This window comes from Eptesicus fuscus, chromosome 2 (genome assembly GCF_027574615.1).
Source record: "Eptesicus fuscus isolate TK198812 chromosome 2, DD_ASM_mEF_20220401, whole genome shotgun sequence".
In the NCBI taxonomy this organism is placed as follows: domain Eukaryota; kingdom Metazoa; phylum Chordata; class Mammalia; order Chiroptera; family Vespertilionidae; genus Eptesicus; species Eptesicus fuscus.
Window position 1 is genome coordinate 87,255,664 of NC_072474.1, and position 20,918 is coordinate 87,276,581.

General features: G+C 37.3%; 1 protein-coding gene across 1 annotated transcript in view; it reads left to right on the plus strand.

Annotated features, from left to right (window-relative positions):
- The window catches only part of FRYL (FRY like transcription coactivator), a 245,550-nt gene that overhangs the window by 129,677 nt on the left and 94,955 nt on the right, over nucleotides 1-20,918 (plus strand). Inside the window, exons 9-16 of the mRNA XM_054729167.1 lie at nucleotides 2,162-2,330; nucleotides 2,615-2,707; nucleotides 8,284-8,382; nucleotides 9,712-9,813; nucleotides 13,277-13,321; nucleotides 15,581-15,684; nucleotides 15,884-15,992; nucleotides 17,809-17,895. Of these exons, the coding sequence (XP_054585142.1) occupies nucleotides 2,162-2,330; nucleotides 2,615-2,707; nucleotides 8,284-8,382; nucleotides 9,712-9,813; nucleotides 13,277-13,321; nucleotides 15,581-15,684; nucleotides 15,884-15,992; nucleotides 17,809-17,895 (808 nt within the window). The remainder of the gene's footprint in view (nucleotides 1-2,161; nucleotides 2,331-2,614; nucleotides 2,708-8,283; nucleotides 8,383-9,711; nucleotides 9,814-13,276; nucleotides 13,322-15,580; nucleotides 15,685-15,883; nucleotides 15,993-17,808; nucleotides 17,896-20,918) is intronic.

Consider the following 20,918-nt stretch of genomic DNA (forward strand, 5'->3'; position numbering starts at 1 on the left):
TCACAACGTGTTTTCATTTTAGGGTTTTTTCCCCCATAAATATCTGAATTCAGGAAGTCAGAAATTGTCAGGAATAGTCAGGACATTACCTTATTTCCTACTTTTAACAACTCTATAAGAAGCATTTTTTTTTTTTTAATCTTCCCTTTAGAACTCTTTACAGAGCTAATAATTACTTTTAATACTTTCCAGTTGAGTGCTTTTATTTCTAAGATATCAATGCAATCTCTTCATTCTAATCACCTTATTTGTTTTAATACTAAATAGAGTTTTGAATAGGTAAAAGGGATACCTAAAAGTAAAAGTAAAAGATACCAGATTATTTTATGAAAAGTGTTATTCGTCAGAAGTTACACTCATCAAGCTGTCTTGAACCATCATTATAATAAACACTAAAAAGCTGTTTGTCTTTAGTATTTGTGTTTTCTCTAAGTAAAAAAATATCAATTCAGATTTTTGTGGATAGCATTTAAAGAGTCTTTGGTTCTGAAATCATTATATAAAAACTTTTCTAAATTCTCAGAAGGCAAGTATTGTTAATATTTAATAGTTTAGATTTTAATATTAAGTAATGTATTTTATTTGGCATATTTTTTATCCTTTGTAACACATCAGGCACCCTTGCATAACCAATGCTATAGAACTTAGAACATAGTTTGAGTGTTTTATGTGATTTGGACATAGACAATAATATCTTAATATGTCACTTGTATTTAATCACTAATGAATCCCTGTCTCAGGAATTATAAGCACAAAAACATGGACACAAGCAATGGTGTGTTTATTTTATGGCATAGTAGTTCATGATTTTTAAATATTTATCTAAATGAATTTCTGTCAGGAATACAGGTTAGAAATTCTAAGGAATACATTAGCAAGTTGGATCCAGGAGAACTTGCATCTCCGCTAAGTTAATTCTAGGATGGTAAAGATTATAAATCCAAAGGGCCAGTGAAATGGTGCTTACCCTCGTTAGTCCCGTAGAGCAGTGGTGAGGAGTTTCCACCACACACACGATGAGCATGGGAGAAGGGCGCATGGAGCCACAGTGGGTTAGGCTCGTCATACTGACAGTTGAGTGGGGGGACCAGTAGGGGGAGAAAGGGAGGGGAGAAAGGAAAGGGCTGGGAGGTGCATTACAATCTTGCCTATGCATTTCCTTTGATTGTAGTGATTAACAGTTATTGTGAGAAATTTAATTTAAAAAACACCCCAACCCTTGGATTCTCATCTTATTACAATGGTAAGGTATTTATTCACTTTCTATATATTTTTTATAAAACACAAAAGAATATTTGAATGGAAAATGGTATTGTATCCTCCAAGAGTCAAATAGAAATAGATGCTATATTTTCTATCATGTGTCCATATTTAATTAATATATGTTATATATATATATATATATTTCCTTACTGTAGTCAATGACCATTGGAAAAGTGTACTTCATTTTTCATTTCAATTTTCAGGAACTGGTCTTCCCCAAGTAACATTAATAGTAAAATCTTTGGTTGTTTTCTAATATATGGAGGAGGAAAATGAAGTATCATTGATGAATAAGCTACTGTGTATCTTTTTCCAGTGTAAGCAAAGAAAAATCTGGTCACCTTAACAATTGTGGTCATGTGACACCAGGACGGTGCTCAGATTTTGAACAAGTTTTGATTCTTTAGCTCACGCAGATTGTGAGCCGTGTCCTCCCGCTCTTGCTCAGTTTTTCTGCGTTGTAGTGGGATAGGAGTGTTAAGTGATAGTTTATAGTCACAATCAGTTGGTTTACCTCATTGAATGAATTTGTAATCTCCAGTCCACGTGCCATACAACTCAAATAGCAGACCTTATAAGAAGGAGCCTTAAAAATTGGCTCTCTGATATTTACGGGGAAGTTTTATGGGTGGGTTATTTGATCTTATTTTTATTATGGTTATTAATTAGTAAATGGTAATGGCGCTATATCACTGATGATATAGGAATTAAAAAATCCAATTATTCCTCTTTAAGAAACTTGTGATGTTAAAATAAATGAACAGGAAATTTAGAATAACAGAAATTTTTGTCTTCCTATGTATGCTTTTCTGGTAATTTTGATGAGCGCAGAGAAAGGAGATGATGTAGGAAATTAGTGTTTTTAACAAATGAAATTATGTGTCTGTGTGTATTAAAGGTTTCAGGCTGTGAGGAAGAAGTTTATGACAGAATTAAAAGAACTGCGACTGAAGGAACAAAGTCCACATGTGGTTCAGAGTGTCATCAGCTTAATAATGGGAATGAAATTTTTCCGAGTGAAAATGTATCCTGTAGAAGATTTTGAAGCATCATTTCAGTTTATGCAGGTGATATGCTTCGTCAGTTGCAGAGATTTAGCCTAACAATGACTTTTCGTGATCTTCGTGACTTTTAAAGAGAAAAATGTAGATAAATTAATGACATCGTTATTAATTTTTAATTCCAAATTGTTGAATTGTCACAAGTATAAATTACTTTTCTTTTTAAATTTAAGTATGTTTTGACCATAGCTTTCTGGTATAATTGCAGAGTGTTTACAAAATTATCGTGATATTAAAAATTCTTTAATCTTTCTCTTTTGTTAACCTAATGTGTTTTCCCCATCCCCCAGGAATGTGCTCAGTATTTCTTAGAAGTAAAAGATAAAGATATAAAACATGCACTTGCCGGTTTATTTGTGGAGATTCTTATCCCTGTAGCTGCTGTAAGTATATTTTTTATTTTTATATTGTATCTTAAAAGTACCTTTTTACTAAAGAAGTTGCTACGTGAAATATCCTTACTTTCTGGTAACCTAATAGACAGTGAGGCAGAAATTTGGAATGGAACATGGGTTTAGGGAAAAGGATTATTAGACACAGAGCAGAAGAGTATCCATCAGTCTTTTCATTAAAAGAACGAGCCCTCAAGATCCAGAGACTGTTAGGAGTGCAGAGCATTTGCAACCTAGCAGTAGTGTGGCCTCAAGGCCTCAGTGTAGCACACTGCATTTCATCATGGCCCTTTGCTCCTTACAAAATCAGAGCCATTTTAGTAGCCTCTGAAGAATTTAAAAGTACTGTGACATACATCCTGGAATGTACCAGACTGTCGTGATTTTGTAAGTTCTGTTCTGTAGATTGCTGTGACATTCATCATCCCTATCAGAATTTGTACTCTGAATTGTTTAGAGAATAATGATTGCAGTAACTTCTAGGGAAGCACATTTATAGAAACTTTTCTTGGTGTAAATGTAGAGTGTTATTCAAAACTAATTTTGCAGTTACTGGTAATGAAATATCAATAGTAATGGAATTTATAGCATACTATAGATTTTTTTGTTTCCTGGTCTCCATCCCTGCCCCACTCAGTTTTTCGGTGTGGTGTGTAATATCCCACTCATTTTCCATGTACTGCATATTGTTGTGTAATTGATTTTTATATATACACAAATATATTATTTTGTTTTTAAAAGATTTATGAAGGTAAAATTGACATACAATGAACTACACACATTTAAAGTGTACAGTTTGACATATATATATATACACATATGGTTATCCTATCTAATGGTTATCCTATCATATATGTGTGTATATATGTATATGTATGTACTTGTGAAACTGTCCCCACACTCAGGATGACGTACTATCTATCACACTCTTCAAAGTTTTCTGTGTTCCTTTTTAATCCCTACTCTTACTTACCCCACTTGTTCTCAAGCAACCAGTGATCTTCTTTCAGTTTCTGTACATTAATTTTGGATTTCCTGTAATTTTATATTAATGCAATCTCATAGTACAAACTCTTCTTTTTCTGACTTCTTTCCGTCTGCATAGTTATTTTGCAGTCCACGTATGTTGTAGACTATATCAGCAGTTTACTGCCTTGTCATTGTTGAGCAGTGTTTCATTGCATGGCTGTACCACAGTTTGGTTATGTGTTTACCTGTTTTTGGACCTTTGGGTGTTTCCAGTTTTTAGCCGCCACAAGTAAAGCTGCTGTGAACATTCTTATACAAGTCTCTGTATGAACATTTGCTTTTATTTTCTTTGACAAAATGTCTGTTGAAATGTTTTTTTCGCATGTTTGTATTGGATTGTTTTCTGATTTGAGTTTTGAGTCAGTCAATTAAAAAAAATGCTGATATTTGAATTGGGATTTCTTTATATTAATAAATGGTAGGACAGACATCAATATTGATTCTTGTGATTCATGAGCATAGCATCTTTCTTCTTTGACTTAGGTCTTCATTTTCTCTCAACAATGTTTTGTAATTTTCAGTGTGTAGATCTTGAGTATATTTTGTTAAATTTATCCTAGGCATTTCTTATGTTTATGCTATAGTAAATGCCATTGTTTTAAGATTTCATTTTCCAGGTGTTCAAAATACTTTTCAGTGTGTATATTTTATTTCATTTTTGCCTTATTGCACTGGCCAGCACTTTTCAGTACAATGATTTAAAAAAAAAAAAATCAGAGCAGACCTCCTTACCTCTTTTCACATTTTAGGGCTAAAGTCGCCAGTCTTACCAATAGGTATGATGTGACTTGTAGGTTTTCATAGATGCCTTTTATCATATTGCGGAAATTTATTTCCATTTCTAGTTTATGAAGAGTTGGTTATTTTTCAGGAAGGAATAAGTGTTGGATATTGTTAAATGTCCCCCATCCCTGTCTGTTGAAATAATCAGATGGTTTTTCTTTTTTGTTTGATAATATATTGAATTATATTAATTGCTGAATCAACATTACATTTTTGGGGTGAAACTCTTGATCATGATATGATTTTTTTATATTGTTAAATTTTATTTTGTAAGTTATTTTATTGAGAATTTTTGCACCTATCTGTGTTCCTGGAGCTCTTGGTCTGTGGTTTTCTTTTTTGGTTTTAGTATCAAGGTAACTTATGTAAGAAGAGTTTGTGTAGAATTGGCTCTCAGTCTTTCGTTGGAGTTGGATAGAATATATCAATAAATCCTCTTGGTCTGGAATTTTCCTTGAGGGAGCCTTTTTAACTACCAAATGATTTTCTTCAAAAGACAGGTTTTCTGAGACTACTTTTTCTTGAGTGAGCTTTCAGATCTTTCTAAGGTATTTATTCATTTCTAAGGGAATTATCAAGTTTATTGGTATCAGGTTGGTCAGCTTTATACTATACTAGACGCCGAGGGCGTGAAATCGCCGCCCCACCCACCACCCCGCCGCATTAGGGCCACTGAGTTTTTATAATATAGATATTATATAATTTATACTGTTGTATCTGTAGTGACCACTTTCATTCCAAATGTTGCTAAGTTTTTACTTTCCTTCTTTTTTCCTGGTCTCTCTGGCTAGTCATTTATTAATTTTTTTGATCCTCCCAAAGAACTAGTTTTTGGCTTTATTGATGTTCTCTCTTTTTCAGTTTCTATTTCATTGATTTCTGCTTGGATTTTTATTTCCTTTCTTCTACTTTGGTTTTCATTTGCACTTTTTTTGTTTGTTTGTTTTTTGTTTCTAAAGGTGGAAGCTGAGATCCTGCAGATCTTTCCTTTTTTTTTCCTAATATAAGCACTTTACGCTGTATATTTCCCTCTAAGTAGTTTTAAAGTGGCAAATCACAAATTTTGATATCTTGTGTTTTCATTTTCATAAAGGTCAAAATACTTTTTAATAATACTCTTTATGAAATCCACAGATAATTTAGAGGCATATTATTTTATTTCTGAACACTTGGGGATTTTTCTAGAGATCTTTAAGTTATTCATTTTTAATGTGTGGTTAGAGAACATACTTTGTATGGCATGAATCCCATGAAATGCATTGACTTGTTTTGGGGCCAGGGTATCCTCTATCTTGATGAATGTTCCATGTGCACTTGCAAAGACTGTACTTATTGCTGTCGCTGGATGGCATTGTTCTATAAATATTAATTAGGTCCAAGATGGTTGATAGTATTATTTGTCTATGATAACCTTGCTGATGTCCTACCTACTACCTCTAGCAATTATTGAGTGAGGAGTACTGAAGTCTGACTGTAACTAACTGTAGATTTGTCAATTTCTCTTTGCACTCTGTCAATTTTTGCTTTGTATATGTTTAAGTTCTATTACTCAGCACATATATGTTTAAAATTGTGATATCCTCTTAAATGGGCACCTTTATCATTTTGAAATAACCCTATTTTGAAGATTTTTTAAATGCAAACAAACATAATTTATAGCTTTGCAAGTAGTTTGAGTCAGATAGCTTTCCATCCCCACCCCAGCTTTTGGCCATGTGAAATAGGCTCATTTTATCAAAAAGAAAACAGACTAGTTAATAAAACCATGTCAGCTTGAGGCTATGATCATTAGTACAGGTACTCTGATTTCTCTTCTTAGAAATGGTTTCCATTGCTACTTATCCATGCCATTTGTCATTTGTGCTTCCGCCTTGTTTGAAAATGTGTTTTTTTTGCCAGCTGTTTAACTTGGGTTAGGTTACAGTTTTTAAGGTAATCCATCAAAAGGAGCCAGTTGTACAAAGCAAGATGTTTGACAATGCTCCATTATTACTGAGTTGCCTAATTCTTCTTTCATGCCATGTTTCCTTCTGTGGTTTATTAGTTTGCTAGGGCAGCCCTAACAAAGTACCACACGCTAGGTGGCTTAACCAACAAAAGCGTGTTGTCTCACAGAGACTCTGTTCCATGCCCCTTGCCAAGCTTCCGGTGTTTACTGACAACCGGTGGCATTCCCTGGCTTCTAGAAGCCTCACTGCAATCTCTGCTTTCATGTTCACATGCTGTTCTCCTTCTGCGCATGTCTGTGTCCAAATTTCCCCCACTTTAAGGACACCAGGCAAGTTAGATTAGCTGCTACCCCCAGTATGACCTCATCCTAACTTAACTGATTATATCTACAATGACCTGTTTTGAAATAAGGTCACATGAGGCTTAAGACTTCAACACAGGAACTTTGGTGGGGGGGACAGCACAGTCTAACCCAGTGGTTTTCAACCTTCCTAATGCCGCGACCCTTTAATACAGCTCCTCATGTTGTGGTGACCCCCCAACCATAAAATTATTTTCGTTGCTACTTCATAACTGTAATTTTGCTACTGTTAATGAGTCATAATGTAAATATCTGTGTTTTCCGATGGTCTTAGGCTCTACAGCAGCGGTTCTCAACCTGTGTGTCAAGAACCGCTAGCAGGGTCGCCTAAGACCATCGGAAAACACACATATTTACATGACGATTCATGAACAGCAGCAAAATTACAGTTATGAAGTAGCAACGAAAATAACTCTATGGTTGGGGGTCACCACAACATGAGGAACTGTATTAAAGGGTTGCGGCATTGGGAAGGTTGAGAACCACTGTTCTAACCCATAACAACTGCCTCTGCACATAGAGCCACTTCTGCCTGGAGCATTCTTGCCTCGCTAATTACCTCCTCCCCCCTTCACCTGGCTGGACTCGCCTCATTCATTTGTTATGTGTCTTGAGTGCTTTCTGCGTGTGGGGGCCTCGTGTATGCACAGGGGATACAGTGATCAAGGTGGGAAAGACTCCTTGCTCCTGTCGCGTTGACTTGTGAGGAAAACCTAATAAACTCACGTACAATATGTAGTATGCAGATGGGGGTGAGTACTATGGAGAAATGGAAAACAGGGTAGAGAATCGCCAACATGGTAAGGGAGCTGAAATTTTAAAGTAGAGTGATTAGGAAAGATCACCCTCTTAAAAGAGGTGGTGGCAGTTGAACAGAAGCTGGAGGAATGAGGGAGTGAGACATGCTGTACCGGGGGTGGGGGGGGGGGGGGGGGCGGGGGAGAGCTTAGGCAGAAGGAACATGTGCAGACATCCTGAAGCCAGAGCATGTATGATGTGTTCGAGGAACAGCAGGAAGCTAGCTAGTGCGGCTGGATCCCAGTGCTGGGGGCAGGAGAGTGGGAGATAAGGCCAGAGTGGTTAAATGGGAAGCGGTTGCAATATTTCAGGTAAGAGATGTTGGATTCAGCTTAGGTGTATCTTGTGAGATTTTTCCCTAGCGGTCCCTTCTGACTGCCTCCAGACCACAGAGAATTTCAGTTTCCTCTTACAGCATCTGGTATACCACCTGTTCACTTGCCTGCATTCTCTGCTCGTGCTCTCAGGGCAGGGACCACCTTTATCTTATTTACTTAACATTTGGTCAGTTGGCACGTCATGGTACTGTACTTCCATGAGATCCTCAGTGAGGTATTAACCAATTTCAAACCTTACAGAAAGTTCTTGTAGTTTGAACCCACGTTTGTAACTGTTTTCTTACTTTTTGCATTATCTTTTTACCTAGGCTGTTAAAAATGAAGTGAATGTTCCCTGTTTGAAAAATTTTGTGGAGATGCTTTATCAGACTACTTTTGAACTGAGCTCCAGAAAGAAGCATTCATTGGTATTAAGAACCATTTCAAATCTATACTAATAAAAGGGTAATATGCTAATTAGACCAGGAGACCTTCCAGGAGACCTTCCGGACAAAGCCATGGTGGCGGGGCCGAGGCAAAGGCAGTTAGGGGCGATCAGGCCGGTGGGGGTGGGAGGCAGTTGAGGGTGAGCAGGCTGGTGGCAGGGTCGGGTGGAGGCAATCAGGCCATCAGGGAGGGGAGTTGGGGTGAGCAGGTCGGAAGTGGGTACAGTTAGGGGTGAGCAGGCCGGCAAGGGGGTGCAGTTGGGGGCAAGCAGGCTGGCAGGCGGGGGCAGTTGGGGGCAAGCAGGTCGGAGGGGGAGGGCAGTTAAGGGTAATGAGGCCAGAAGGGGGCAGTTGGGGCAACCAGGCCGGCAGGCATAGTGGTTAGGGGCGATCAGGCAGGCAGGCAGGTGAGCGGTTAGGAGCCAACGGTCCCGGATTGTGAGAGAGATATCCGACTGCTGGTTTAGGCCCAATCCCTTTGGGCCTAAACCGGCAGTCAGACATCCCCAAAGAGGTCCCAGATTGGAGAGGGTGCAGGCTGGGCTGAGGGACCCCTCCCCCCTAACCCCTGCACAAATTTCATGCACCGGGCCACTAGTATTTACATATTTAGTTAGGGGGTCTTAGTAATTGTTTTATGAAGTCAGTGGAGATTTAAGAGAATTGTACAAAGTGAAATTATCATATATCCAAAGTATAAAATAAGGCAAATTTTTTGTACCTTTGAGGGATTTCTCTGAATTTTCATGCAACTTGGGGAAAGTTTGGAGAATTGGACACATACTTGACCACTTACGGTAGAGATAATAATAAACATGAGTCCCAGGCACTGAACTGAGTGCTTTGCCTCCTTTGTCTTCCTTAAGCCTCACAACCTCGTAGGATGTGTTTGATTATTATTTTCCACTTTACATTTTAGGAAAGTGAGGCCTAGCTAGTGAGGTATCCTCCATGGTGTCAGACACCTGGCAAATAGAAAGCTGGAACTTGGATGCCAGGCTGTCCACTGACCCCAGGGCCCATGCTCGTAACCACTGTACTGATTGAGGGAGGAATGGCTCTAGGGAAAATAATAGCGTGCTCTAACTCAGGGAGGATATGACAGGTCAAAGAACGGTCCTTGTAGAAAATTTGCCCTTTGTTATGCTTTGTTACTTGACTCTGTGAGATCATGTTTCTTACTATAAACGGTTAAACTGCATAAAGGAGTCTTTTGGTTTCCTTGTTTATGAGAATAAATGAAATACAATTTACAAGTCCAGTGCTTTGTGGTGAAAAGTGTTAACTCTCTCTTTTCTCTGTCTCCTATAGGCTCTGTATCCACTAATTACCTGCCTTTTATGTGTCAGTCAGAAACAGTTTTTTTTAAGTAACTGGCATATTTTCCTACAGAACTGTTTGTCACACTTAAAGGTAAGACATAATCTCATTTGTGACCTGTAAATGCTGACTGTAGTGTATTCACTTATGCATATTCATTGACTAGTTTGTAATAAACTTTCATTACTGTTGATACATTTGAATAATTAATAGTTTACCATCTTCCATACCTTCTATAGGAAATCAATCATGTATAAACATGAAGAAACTTTTGATTAAAATTTTGGTTTGTCTTCATGAGCGCCAAATTGTACATTTTTAATGATAGATGTATTAATAGTATCTTCAACCTAGCAGTATTTGTTAATAAAGTCCTTAGAACTGTAGAGTATTAATCTTATAAAACTTACTTTGTGTTTGAGAAAATTCAATGATGTTCATTCAAGTCTGAATAATAGTTAAAAGCCTTGATAATAAAATAATTACTAAAAGCACATTTCATATAAGTATGCCCAGCCAAACTAAAGTGTGATACTGGATCCACATAGATGTAAAAACTCCTGGAATTATTCTGACTTGAATCAACACCATTTGGCACATCTGTGTCCGGCCTGTCTTGGTACTGAAAACAAAACTGTGAGATAGAAGGATCCTAATCTTGCCCGGATGCTCTGCTAGCAGGCTCTAACAGGATCTCCTTTTCTTCTGCGGGTAGCAATGCTGTTAATGACTGACACGGGGTGGGGAGTGGGGGGGAAGGAGATACTCCTCATCGGGTAGGAGCACTGTTAATGATTGACACGGGGTTGCTGGGGAGGGGGGGGCGATAATCTTCATCTGCATGTCACAGAATGCTTGATTTGAAGACTGTTTTGATATACAGATTAATATTCGATAATTTGCTACACAGATTACTATTTGATGATTTGCTTACAGGACATATAAAAGGCAGACGTGAGATTTCATTTCCTGTCATCCCTCTAAGTTCAGGTTAAGACTGAAACCTAATACTTTAGAGGCAATGACAAGGCTCAGAGAGATTAAATTACTTGTCTCTGGCCCTACAGCTCATTGTGGTCTTGTGAGGAATAGAACTGCCTCTCCTTTTCACACTTCAGGATTGATCCACTAGACAACATTATCCTATATATCTTTTCCCTGATTTTATGTATCATTTTTTAAAATGCCTTGATTTTTTTTTGTAAGATATATAGGAAATATAAGTCTTTGAAAAATAATTTTAAAATTTTCTCCTCCTGGATCTACATTGATTTTATTCATGTTTGAATGAGAAATGATATATTCTGCTTTGTTTATGAAAATTCCCACAGCCAAATCAAGCTGATTCAACGCTATGACATGCAACCAGAAAATAAGTTTTTATTTACTTAGTTATATTACATACTGTTTTCTGTCCTTATCTTGATGATTTATGTAGATAGAGGTACTTAAAGGGGATTGATAATTTGCTGGGTAATGTGATTCTTCATACTTTTAATAAAATATATTAAGACTAGAGGCGCGGTGCACGAAATTCATGCACGGGGGCGGGGGAGGCCAGGCCCCCCCCCCCAGCTGCCCTCCCCTGCAGCCCCATTCACCCCTAACTGCCCTCCTCTGCTGGCCCAGTCACCCCTAACTGCCCTCCCCTGTAGGCCTGAATGCCCACAGCTGCACTCCCTTTCAGGCCTGGTCCCTTCCAACTGCTCTTCCCTTCAGGGCTGGTTCCCACTCCACCCCAACTGCTCTCCCCTGCAGGCCTGGTGACCCCTAACTGCCCTCCCCTGCAAGCCTGGGTCCCCCCCAACTGCCCTCCCCTGTAAGTCTGGTCGCCCCCAACTGCCCTCCTCTGCCAGCCTGGCCACCCCTAACTGCCCTCTCCTGTAGGCCTGATCGCCCACAACTGCCCTCCCCGGCTGGCCATCTTGTGATGGCCATCTTGTGTCCACATGGGGGCAGCCATCTTGTGTGTTGGAGTGATGGTCAATTTGCATTTTAACTCTTTATTATATAGGATGTGCATTTAAGTGTTCTTGGAAGGTTGCTTTGTTTCATGACAATTCATACTTTTCTGTTGCTTGTTGGAATTTTTTTATATATCTACATTTCCACCTAACATATTTGCAGTTCTTTCGCAGTACCTTAACTTTTTATTTTTGTCTTAAGGCTTTCATTTAAAATGCTCCATTTTCTTTGAATCCTTACCTCCTGATAAATACTTCTGGCATATTGTCCATGTTCGTGAATGGCTAATCTGCCAGGCTAAAGGAGATAAGAGCCACTTAGCATGAATATTTGGAGTATAGTTGTCTTGGCCATTAACCCTTAACTTACATTAAGGCTCTATTCAGCAGAAATTTTATGACTTGGTTCCTGTTTACTAGGTTTAGATGCTGGGGCTAGGCGGCATCGTCTAGGTAAGGAATTGAGCATTCAGGGGAAAAACTACATTAATTACCTGTTGTGACAGGTATAATTTGTTTTTTTATATATAGGAAATACTGGCTCAAGGAAAAGGCCTTACCTAAATTGATTTTTGTTTTGAGATTTTCAGTAACCTCTTAATTAAAAAAAAAAAAAAGTCCATAACAGTTTTTCATGTATTAAACCTACTACTTCTTAAAATTGATTTTTACTAATATTTGCTATATGCCAGATTCTCTGAATACAGTATCTCATTTAATTCTTACTGTGACAGGCTGAAAGAAGATAACTAAGTAACCCATGTTTAGGGAGCCAAAAAGTGATAGAAATAAGATTTGCATCTAGATACATTCAGTGCCATAACATTTGCTCTTTCTGGTCTACCATGTTACCTTTTAATGTACTATGAGGAATGATGCTGTAACAGATATTTTAAGAAAATATTTTGGCTATAATTCTAGGATATTAAAAAGACATCCGAAGTCATAAAAGTAAAAATAATATTTTTTCAAGGCACTTTAATATATTGCCCAATTCTTAAAAATTATTATACCACTTTTTGAAGCTGGTGATCATAAAAAATGGGCTTTAGTCCTGTAGGCTCAGAATTAGCACGAGAGAACATCCAGTTTATTTTCATTGGAAATGTTAAACCTGTTACTTTTGTTCCAAACAGAATTTGGTAGTTTCCCATAACCCTGTCTTTATATCAACTGAGGTCATTCCGTGAAAAATGATTTTAAAGTTTCTGAAGAGCAATTAAGAGAGGAATAAGAGTACATATCATACAGAAATGTTTTGAAGAATTTTTTCTACAGTGTATGCTTAATTTCTTTTAAAAATTAAACTTGTTTAAGTTCAATTGCAGTGCTTTGGAGAGGAAAAATTAGATTGTTAAAAATTTAAGTGTTTTCTCTCAGTTTGAGTATTGTAGATGTATCCCATGATTCCCAAAAAATTAGAGGGTTTTTTTTTTTTCTTCTGAGTATTTCTGGCCACTGTCTTGGAAATTTCAAATTTCTTCTAAATAGAGGCCTTGGTGAGGAGCTGTCTTGTTTGGTGCTTATTTTCATCTAACATGCATGTGCTGCATCTCATGTTTATGTTTGCTGTCTCACGTTGCTTTATTTAGATGCCATCTAACAACAGTATCAGAAAGCAAATAGAAACACTCCAGGTGAGTTGTGTCAATGTAAGACGTTGCTTTATCTCCTTTAAGTGTGGCTTTCCCCCCCCCCCCTTTACCCATTATTGCATTGCATGTCTAATAATATTTATTCATGCCTTGCTTCTTGTATGGTAGCAAAAGAGTACCACACAGCAGGAGCATTCTACAGTTTTAATATTAAAAGGAGGCCCTAAGAAAATGAATTTACAATATTTGATAATGAATGTTGATTGTTAACCAGAATTCTCAATTTTAAGATAGTTTAATTTACATTAGCTGTTATAAATGAAATTTTTTAAAGATTTGCAAATGAAGTTGAGACAATAGCTTAGATTTTGAATATGATTTTATTGCAACACTTTTTAAACTTTTATCCGATTGATTTGGGTTTTAAATAAATTATTTTGGGGGAGGTTCACAGTAGAGAAAAAGGGAAGAAAAAATAAAATAATTGCTGCCAAAGAGCATATTTGACTGACAAATCAAAATTTTATTATATATTAATACTATTGGATTTTTATTACTGTAATCTGACTATTCACATTAGACCAAAATTGTAATGAAGCAATTAGATAACTTTGTTTAAGACTCAGGTCAGTTTAGGGTGTTTTTATTATTTGGGCATGATCACATCATTGTAGTGGTCAAATAAATAATAATTGATTTTTGTCACTTTTCATCTTGTTTTGCTATTGTTCGTTATAAAGTAATTCTGCTTTGTTAACATAGTTGTCAATCTTGGAAAGTTTGAAAATCATGTATTTTTGTGGTGATTTCTGTGTGGGTTTTTTTATGGTAGAAATTTCAGCACTTAGGAAAATAAGATAAACCAAATAATGTGAAAGTATTATTTGGAGTGTACATAAAACTAATTGAATTCATATTTTGATATTTGACATCTAGGTTTTAAACAATATCAGTATAATAAAAAAGAAAGTACTGCCCAAAGCTTGGTTATTATATTAGTAACATCAAGGTGTCCCCAAAAATGTATGCACACTTTGAATAATTATAAAGGCAGTGTTTATTAAAATACATTTCATTTTCAAAATGTAATAGAATATAATAATTCCATTAATTATATTAAATATTCATATAGATAAATGTGGTAAAGTATATTTTCTAGTGGTTGTCTTTTGTAAAAATACCCTCAGTTGTTACAACTTTTGCATAGTTTTTAGTCATAAGCAGTTAGATGTCCATTTTTCTATATTTTAAAACATAAAATAGAATGGCCAGTTACTTAGTATTTAAGAACTCCCTTTTGTCTGTTGCTATATATAAAATAATTGTTCAGTCATAAGAAATTCCCCAAATAAAATTAAATAAATGCTAACTTATAGCAATAAATGCATCCTACAACCAGCATAAAGAGTTTCTCCTAATAAAATTGATGATTAGCTGCATTTTCAGTATTCACAATTAAATCTCTACATGACTGGTCATTTGAGAACTTTACCTTTTATAATAGCTGGTATGCAAATTGTGATTGAAATGGAAGACTTTTCTGTTTCTAAATAGTAATAATTAAAAGTGTTCTGATTCTAAATAAATAATTGAAGGTATAGACCCTTGTTGAGCATTTATCATGTGCCAGGCAGTGTTTCAAGTGCTTTTCACATAATTCCTAGACTGTGAGGTAGGTACCATATTGCCTCGTTTTTAGAGCTGAGGAAATTGTGGCACCAAGTGATACAACAGCATCCAAGCATGCGGTTTGGCTGGTCACTCCTCATTTGAGAGACCATGCTCTTAACCCACTAGTCTATATATTTCCTCTTGTTAAGGCAAATCACTCAGTAATGTTTTGCATTATTTCATAAATGCAAATATCTGTAACAGCATTTGGTATTCTAGATTTTAACTGTATATGGGTTGCAGTGAGTTAATTGCCAAGATTAGTAATCCTTCTATCATTATGCCAGTATTGTATGAACCATTTATTACCAAGTAAGTTGATGTGTGTGTGTAATTTTGAAATTCTTAGAAGTATTATTATCATTCTAATATTGTATTATTTTGTTTTAAGTGTATAAAGAATGGCTCTGGATTTCCTTATTTATGGTTATTTTTGAGCTATCTGTACTTACCACATACCAAACATATATTTACCATATACAAATATATGCTTGCATATTTAAACCTGTCTTAGATTGAATAAGAAAGAGAGGAGTGAGTGCTTTTAGTTGTTGACAGAGAATGTATCCGTTCTTAAATGATTGCAAGTACTTACATAAACTTATTTTAATTCTCTTTTGTTCTAAACAGAATAAAGATCCTAAAATGTCTCGAGTTGCACTGGAATCTTTGTACAGATTGTTGTGGGTTTATGTAATTAGAATAAAATGTGAAAGCAACACTGTAACTCAAAGGTGAGTGCCTTTGTTTCCAAGTGTATTTTAAATAAAATATTGCTAAAACGTATCACACTAATGGAATTTTAGTTAACATTACAAATACCTTGTGGGGGAATATAAATTCTCCTGACATATTAGGAAGAATAGGAAGAATAGTTTGCGAATGTCCTGTTAATTTCATCATCTCATTATGACTAATTTTTTTCCCCTGTAGTCGTCTTATGAGCATAGTGTCAGCACTTTTTCCAAAAGGCTCACGTAGTGTGGTTCCTCGTGATACACCTCTCAATATATTTGTGAAGATTATTCAGTTCATTGCTCAGGTGAGTGTTTCACCTCATAATACACGTGCCCATGTAAGTTACAAGAGTATTCTGTTGCAGTCACTTGGAGTATGAAAATTTGTTACACATCTAAAAGCGTGATGAAATATTTATTACTGTTGAACAGTGGAAATAATAAATGTATGCTATAAAAAATATAAGATGTTAGTGGTGTGTGTGTGTGTGTGTGTGTGTGTGACAAAATTAAGTTTGTCCTGGATCTACACACTTGGAGAAGGAAAGGAGAGCCACAGGTGGGAGAAGCACTTCAGGTGGGGAGGGCTCAAGAAGGTGTATGATCCTACCCTTAGTGCTTTTACTAATTACCTCTTGAGTATCTCGAAAGGTTGTGTGTGTGTGGTTGTTTTTTTTTCGTGAAAATTGTTTTCATAATTTGTGTTAACCTCTAGGTCCTTAGATATAGATACTAGAATCCACTGTAGATAGCTGAACCCAAAGGGATTTTTTAAGGAATATAAATAGTTCACAGAAACACTAATAGTCTGAATGATTAAGAGGAAATTACGGAATTGCTATCAAGGAGGCCGCTGCCTCCACCATAATCAAAAAGTCGCCAAATTAGGAAATCACCACAGATATTTTAGACCGGCGGTCACCAACCGGTGGTCCGTGGGGTCCGAAAGGTTGGCGACCGCTGGTTTAAGGAAAGCTTTGGAGCAGCGGTCGCCAAAAACCGGGGGCCTGCGGACCACGGGTGGTCGGTGCTGCTGCCATGATCCAGTAAAGGAGGTTTCTCCCCCCGCCCTCCTCCTCACGTTACCCAGTTCCCAAAGACTCACATGAGTGTACCACCTGGCAGGGTCTAAGCCACATCCTAAGCCTACTGTTACCAGGCATCCTGGGAAACACCATTTTAGCTCTCCAGTCTCTGCCGCACAGGATGGTGTGTGAGGAGGGGAATGAATGGGTGCTGAGTGATCACATCAGAGGTTTTAATCACAACAGCCCTGCAGAAGCATAGATAGGCTTACCTCCTCAACGTAGCAAAACGTTTGATTCCAGAATGTTCATTGCATTCTCTTTGAACTAAAAATCTGACAGTTTAGATGGTCCATACTGTAGTTATTTTGACAGTAAATAAATAAGGAGTATTTAAATAAAATGAGTACATTTCTATTTGCTAGACCACAGAACTAATGGTAGTTAAATAAGTATAAATCTGTCGATAAGGTAAAAGAAAGCAAATGGTGCTTTAGCTCTAGTATTCAGAAAAATATGCCATTAGGTTGTATCTCTTTCCTCCTCCTTTTCCCCGCCTCAGTACCCTCGGATTGATCGCTTCACACCAACACTCCACCAGAACTATAAAACTCTCTCAAACATCAGTTAATCTTACTGGTTAACTTTTTCCTTGGAGATTTCCTTCCCGGAGCCCGATTCTTCCTGCCCCAGTCGGATCTCTCGCTAGGCCAGCTGCATAGATAATGTGGGACTCTCTTTCATCTAAGAGAATTACTTCATTTAGATTTTGGTGAATGAATACTTAAAACTTTACCCATTGGTTTGGGTATTAAATCATTTGATAATTAAATATCTATAACTGTTTTATTATTTTTAAAAATTTTTTAAATTACAGTTGACATTCAGTATTACATTGGTTCCAGGTGTTATAGTCATGTTTTTAAACTATAATTCATAAGTATTTTTCTATATACAGCTAGATTTATGAATCTCTAGTGGGCACAGATCTGTGTCATTGCCGTTATATGTATAATTCTTAGCATTATACCTAACATATAGTTGTAGCAAGTTAGAAGGATTTATTCATTGTGTGTGTGTGTGTTTTTTTTTCTAGGAACGTTTGGATTTTGCAATGAAAGAAATAATATTTGATCTTCTCAGTGTTGGAAAGTCTACTAAAACTTTCACCATTAATCCAGAGGTAAAAAAATAAATAAATTATAGAGTAATACATTATTCTCAACTTATTTTTTTTAGTGTTTTTTTTTTTTAAGAACACAGTCTCTGGAATCAAACTATTAGGCTCAAACCCACAGTTAGAAGTTCTACTTCTTACTACAGGTGTGATCTGGGACAAGTTGTATATAACCTTTCTGATAGCTAACTGAACGGGTTAAGAGTAGTGTTAAGCATGGTGGAAAATAATCCAGAGAGCAAGGTTTTCAGGTTAGCCAGCTCAGCTGGATTCTAGAAGTTGTGACATGAGCTCACATTTCTTACAGAAATAATATAAATATAAATAATATGAACAACAGGGTCTTTAATAATTTATTGAGCACCTAAAGTGTGTCTCAGGTACTGTTTTAGGTATAAGAGACAAAACAGACAAAAATCCTTTTCCCCAGATGGAGTTTACAATCATAATTTTTTAAAAGAAAAAAAAAATGTTATTCTACTTCTGTGGCCCTGTTTTTTACTAGTAAATTCTAATTCACTCTGTAGACATTAAATTTTCAGATTGTTTTAAAATACTTTACAAACATATTATCAGAACTTAATAACATTTGAGAATGTAAAAAGACTATAGGTGCTCTCTGTTTTCTTATGTCTTTTAAATTACTGTGCTGGTTCTCATAATCAAATTCTGAGATATATATTTATATAGTTAACAAATAGGATAGAAAGTTATTGAAGCTTTTCAGTTTATGGTATTTTTAAGATAGAGTAATATTTACTTCTGGGTTTTTTAAGTGAGCATGTATGAGTGTTTTATATATATATATATACTTCATGTGGTTTCCAGCAACAAAAATCACATAATGAAAGGCATTCTCTTAAACATCCATTTTCAAAAGTATTTCCTCCATTGAACAAGTTTATTTCTAAAAATAAGTCTCTCCTCACTGGAGTCTAACACTAGGAGTAGAAAAAGTGTCAGTTCTGTTGTTTTTTTGTTGTTTTTTTTATTTTGTGTTGTGTGTGGTTTTGTTTTTGTTTTAGAGGAAGGGAGAGGTATAGAGAAATAGAAACATCGATGAGACTGAGCCCAAACTGTGTGGAAAAAGGAGTAGAAAAAGTGTCAGTTTGCGGGTTGTTGTTGTTGTTGTTCATTTAGGCTTACTTTATTAGGATTACCTTGGATCTGCATTTTCCTTTCATGAATCTTTTTAATCTTGTGAGACCTAGTTTAGGTAAAACCAGATAAAAGTATCCATCTGTTAACTTAATGCAAATTGCAATACTCTGAAAGAATGGGTAAATGAGGGCAATTCTGTGGACCCTGGGACATTGTGGATGTACCCACTTCCTTCCAGGTGTCTTGTATGACTATGTGACATGACCATCTGATGTTTAGACTAAGGGAAGGCACCAATGCTGTTATATATAAAGACGAGTAAAGCTTAAAACTTGAATCTTATTTAGATAACAACAGATCTTTTTTTTATCTTTGGTTGTTGTTTTTTGTTGTTGTTGTTGTTTTTTCTAACAACAGATCTTTTAATAGAAGTTTTATTTTCTCCATGGATTCCAGTGAGCTGTCTTGCTTTAGAGACCACTGGTGCAGGTCAGAGATCACGGCAGCTTGGGCTGAGACAGTGTGGTGCAGATAGGGAGAATATCATTTACTGAGAAAAGAAACATTGGGAAGGATCGATTTTTGGGAAAAAAAGTGCATTTGGTTTGAACATATTAAATCTGAGACGTCTTTTTGACATCAAGGAGGTGATTAAAGTGCTGTAAATACGTGCAGTTGCTTTGGGAGAGAGAACATGGTGGTAGGAGAAGGCAGTCTAATATTTAATATCAGATAAAGGAGGCTAAGCCTGAAGTGCAGCACAGGGGACACAGCCAGCAGTGGCACAGGTGTACCGAGGGAGGGAATGTTTCAGGAAAGAACAGTGTCCCGTGCTGCTAAAGTCACAGGATGCAGGGAAGGTGCCCACTGTTGTGAACAATATAGTCATTAACCATTGAGAGTTGCTTCAGGGAAGTATTCTGGGAGGGCTTATTAAGATAACTAGGGGCCCGGTGCACGAAATTCGTGCTCTGGGGGTGGGGAGTCCCTCAGCCCAACCTGCCCCCTCTCACATACTGGGAGCCCTCAGGGGATGTCCTACTGACGGCTTAGGCCCGCTCCCCTATTGAAGGCACCAGCCCCATCACCCCGCTGCTGCAGCCACTGTCAGTCACCACAGCCACCAAGGTGTTTTCATCAACACGGACTCCAGTCTCGTCAAGAAAAAATGACAACTTTCTTTAGGCATTTTCAAGATGTGTCTTTCATAGGATATGCATTTCTTTCTTTTTTTTTTTTTTTTTTTTTTTTTATCCTCACCTGAGGATATGTTTCCAATGACTTTTAGAGAATGTGGAAGAGAAAGGGAAAGACAGAGAGAAACATGAAAGTGAGAGGAACACTTTGATTGGTTGCCTCCTGCATGAGCCCTGATCTGGGCCCCGGCCAGGGAGGAGCCTGCAACCTAGGTACATGCCCTTGATCAGAATCGAACCCAGACCCTGCTGTCGGCAGGCCAAGGCATTATCCACTGAGTCAAACCGGCTAGGGCAGGATATGACATTTCTTAGCCTTCCAGCAGCCGACCTTCATTTTTTTCTCCAGAAGTGTGGTGGAAAAACCCTATATCACCTTTTTGGATTCTTATTACCCAAGTTACTAAGAATATTACCAGTGGCATACAGGGAGCTTAGCCAATGTGCAATCAGAAAAGGTGTTTCCTCTATAGTTCACACCAATCAACGCTGGGTCCTGCCCAGGCTTAAAGCCTCTGGCAGAGGCTTTTGGCCTTGGGCAGGGGACCCCCCAGCTCCCTGCGATCGCAGGCTCCGCCCCTGCCCCCTCGTTCTGATTGCAGGCTTGGCCCTGTCCAGGATCCCCCTGGCTCAGGCCCTTCCCAGGCTGTTCTGGGCCCACGCGGCCTTACCTCACAGTGATCTGGGTGCCAGGATGTTCCTGGGACACAGGCGCTGGGCGCTGATGTATGC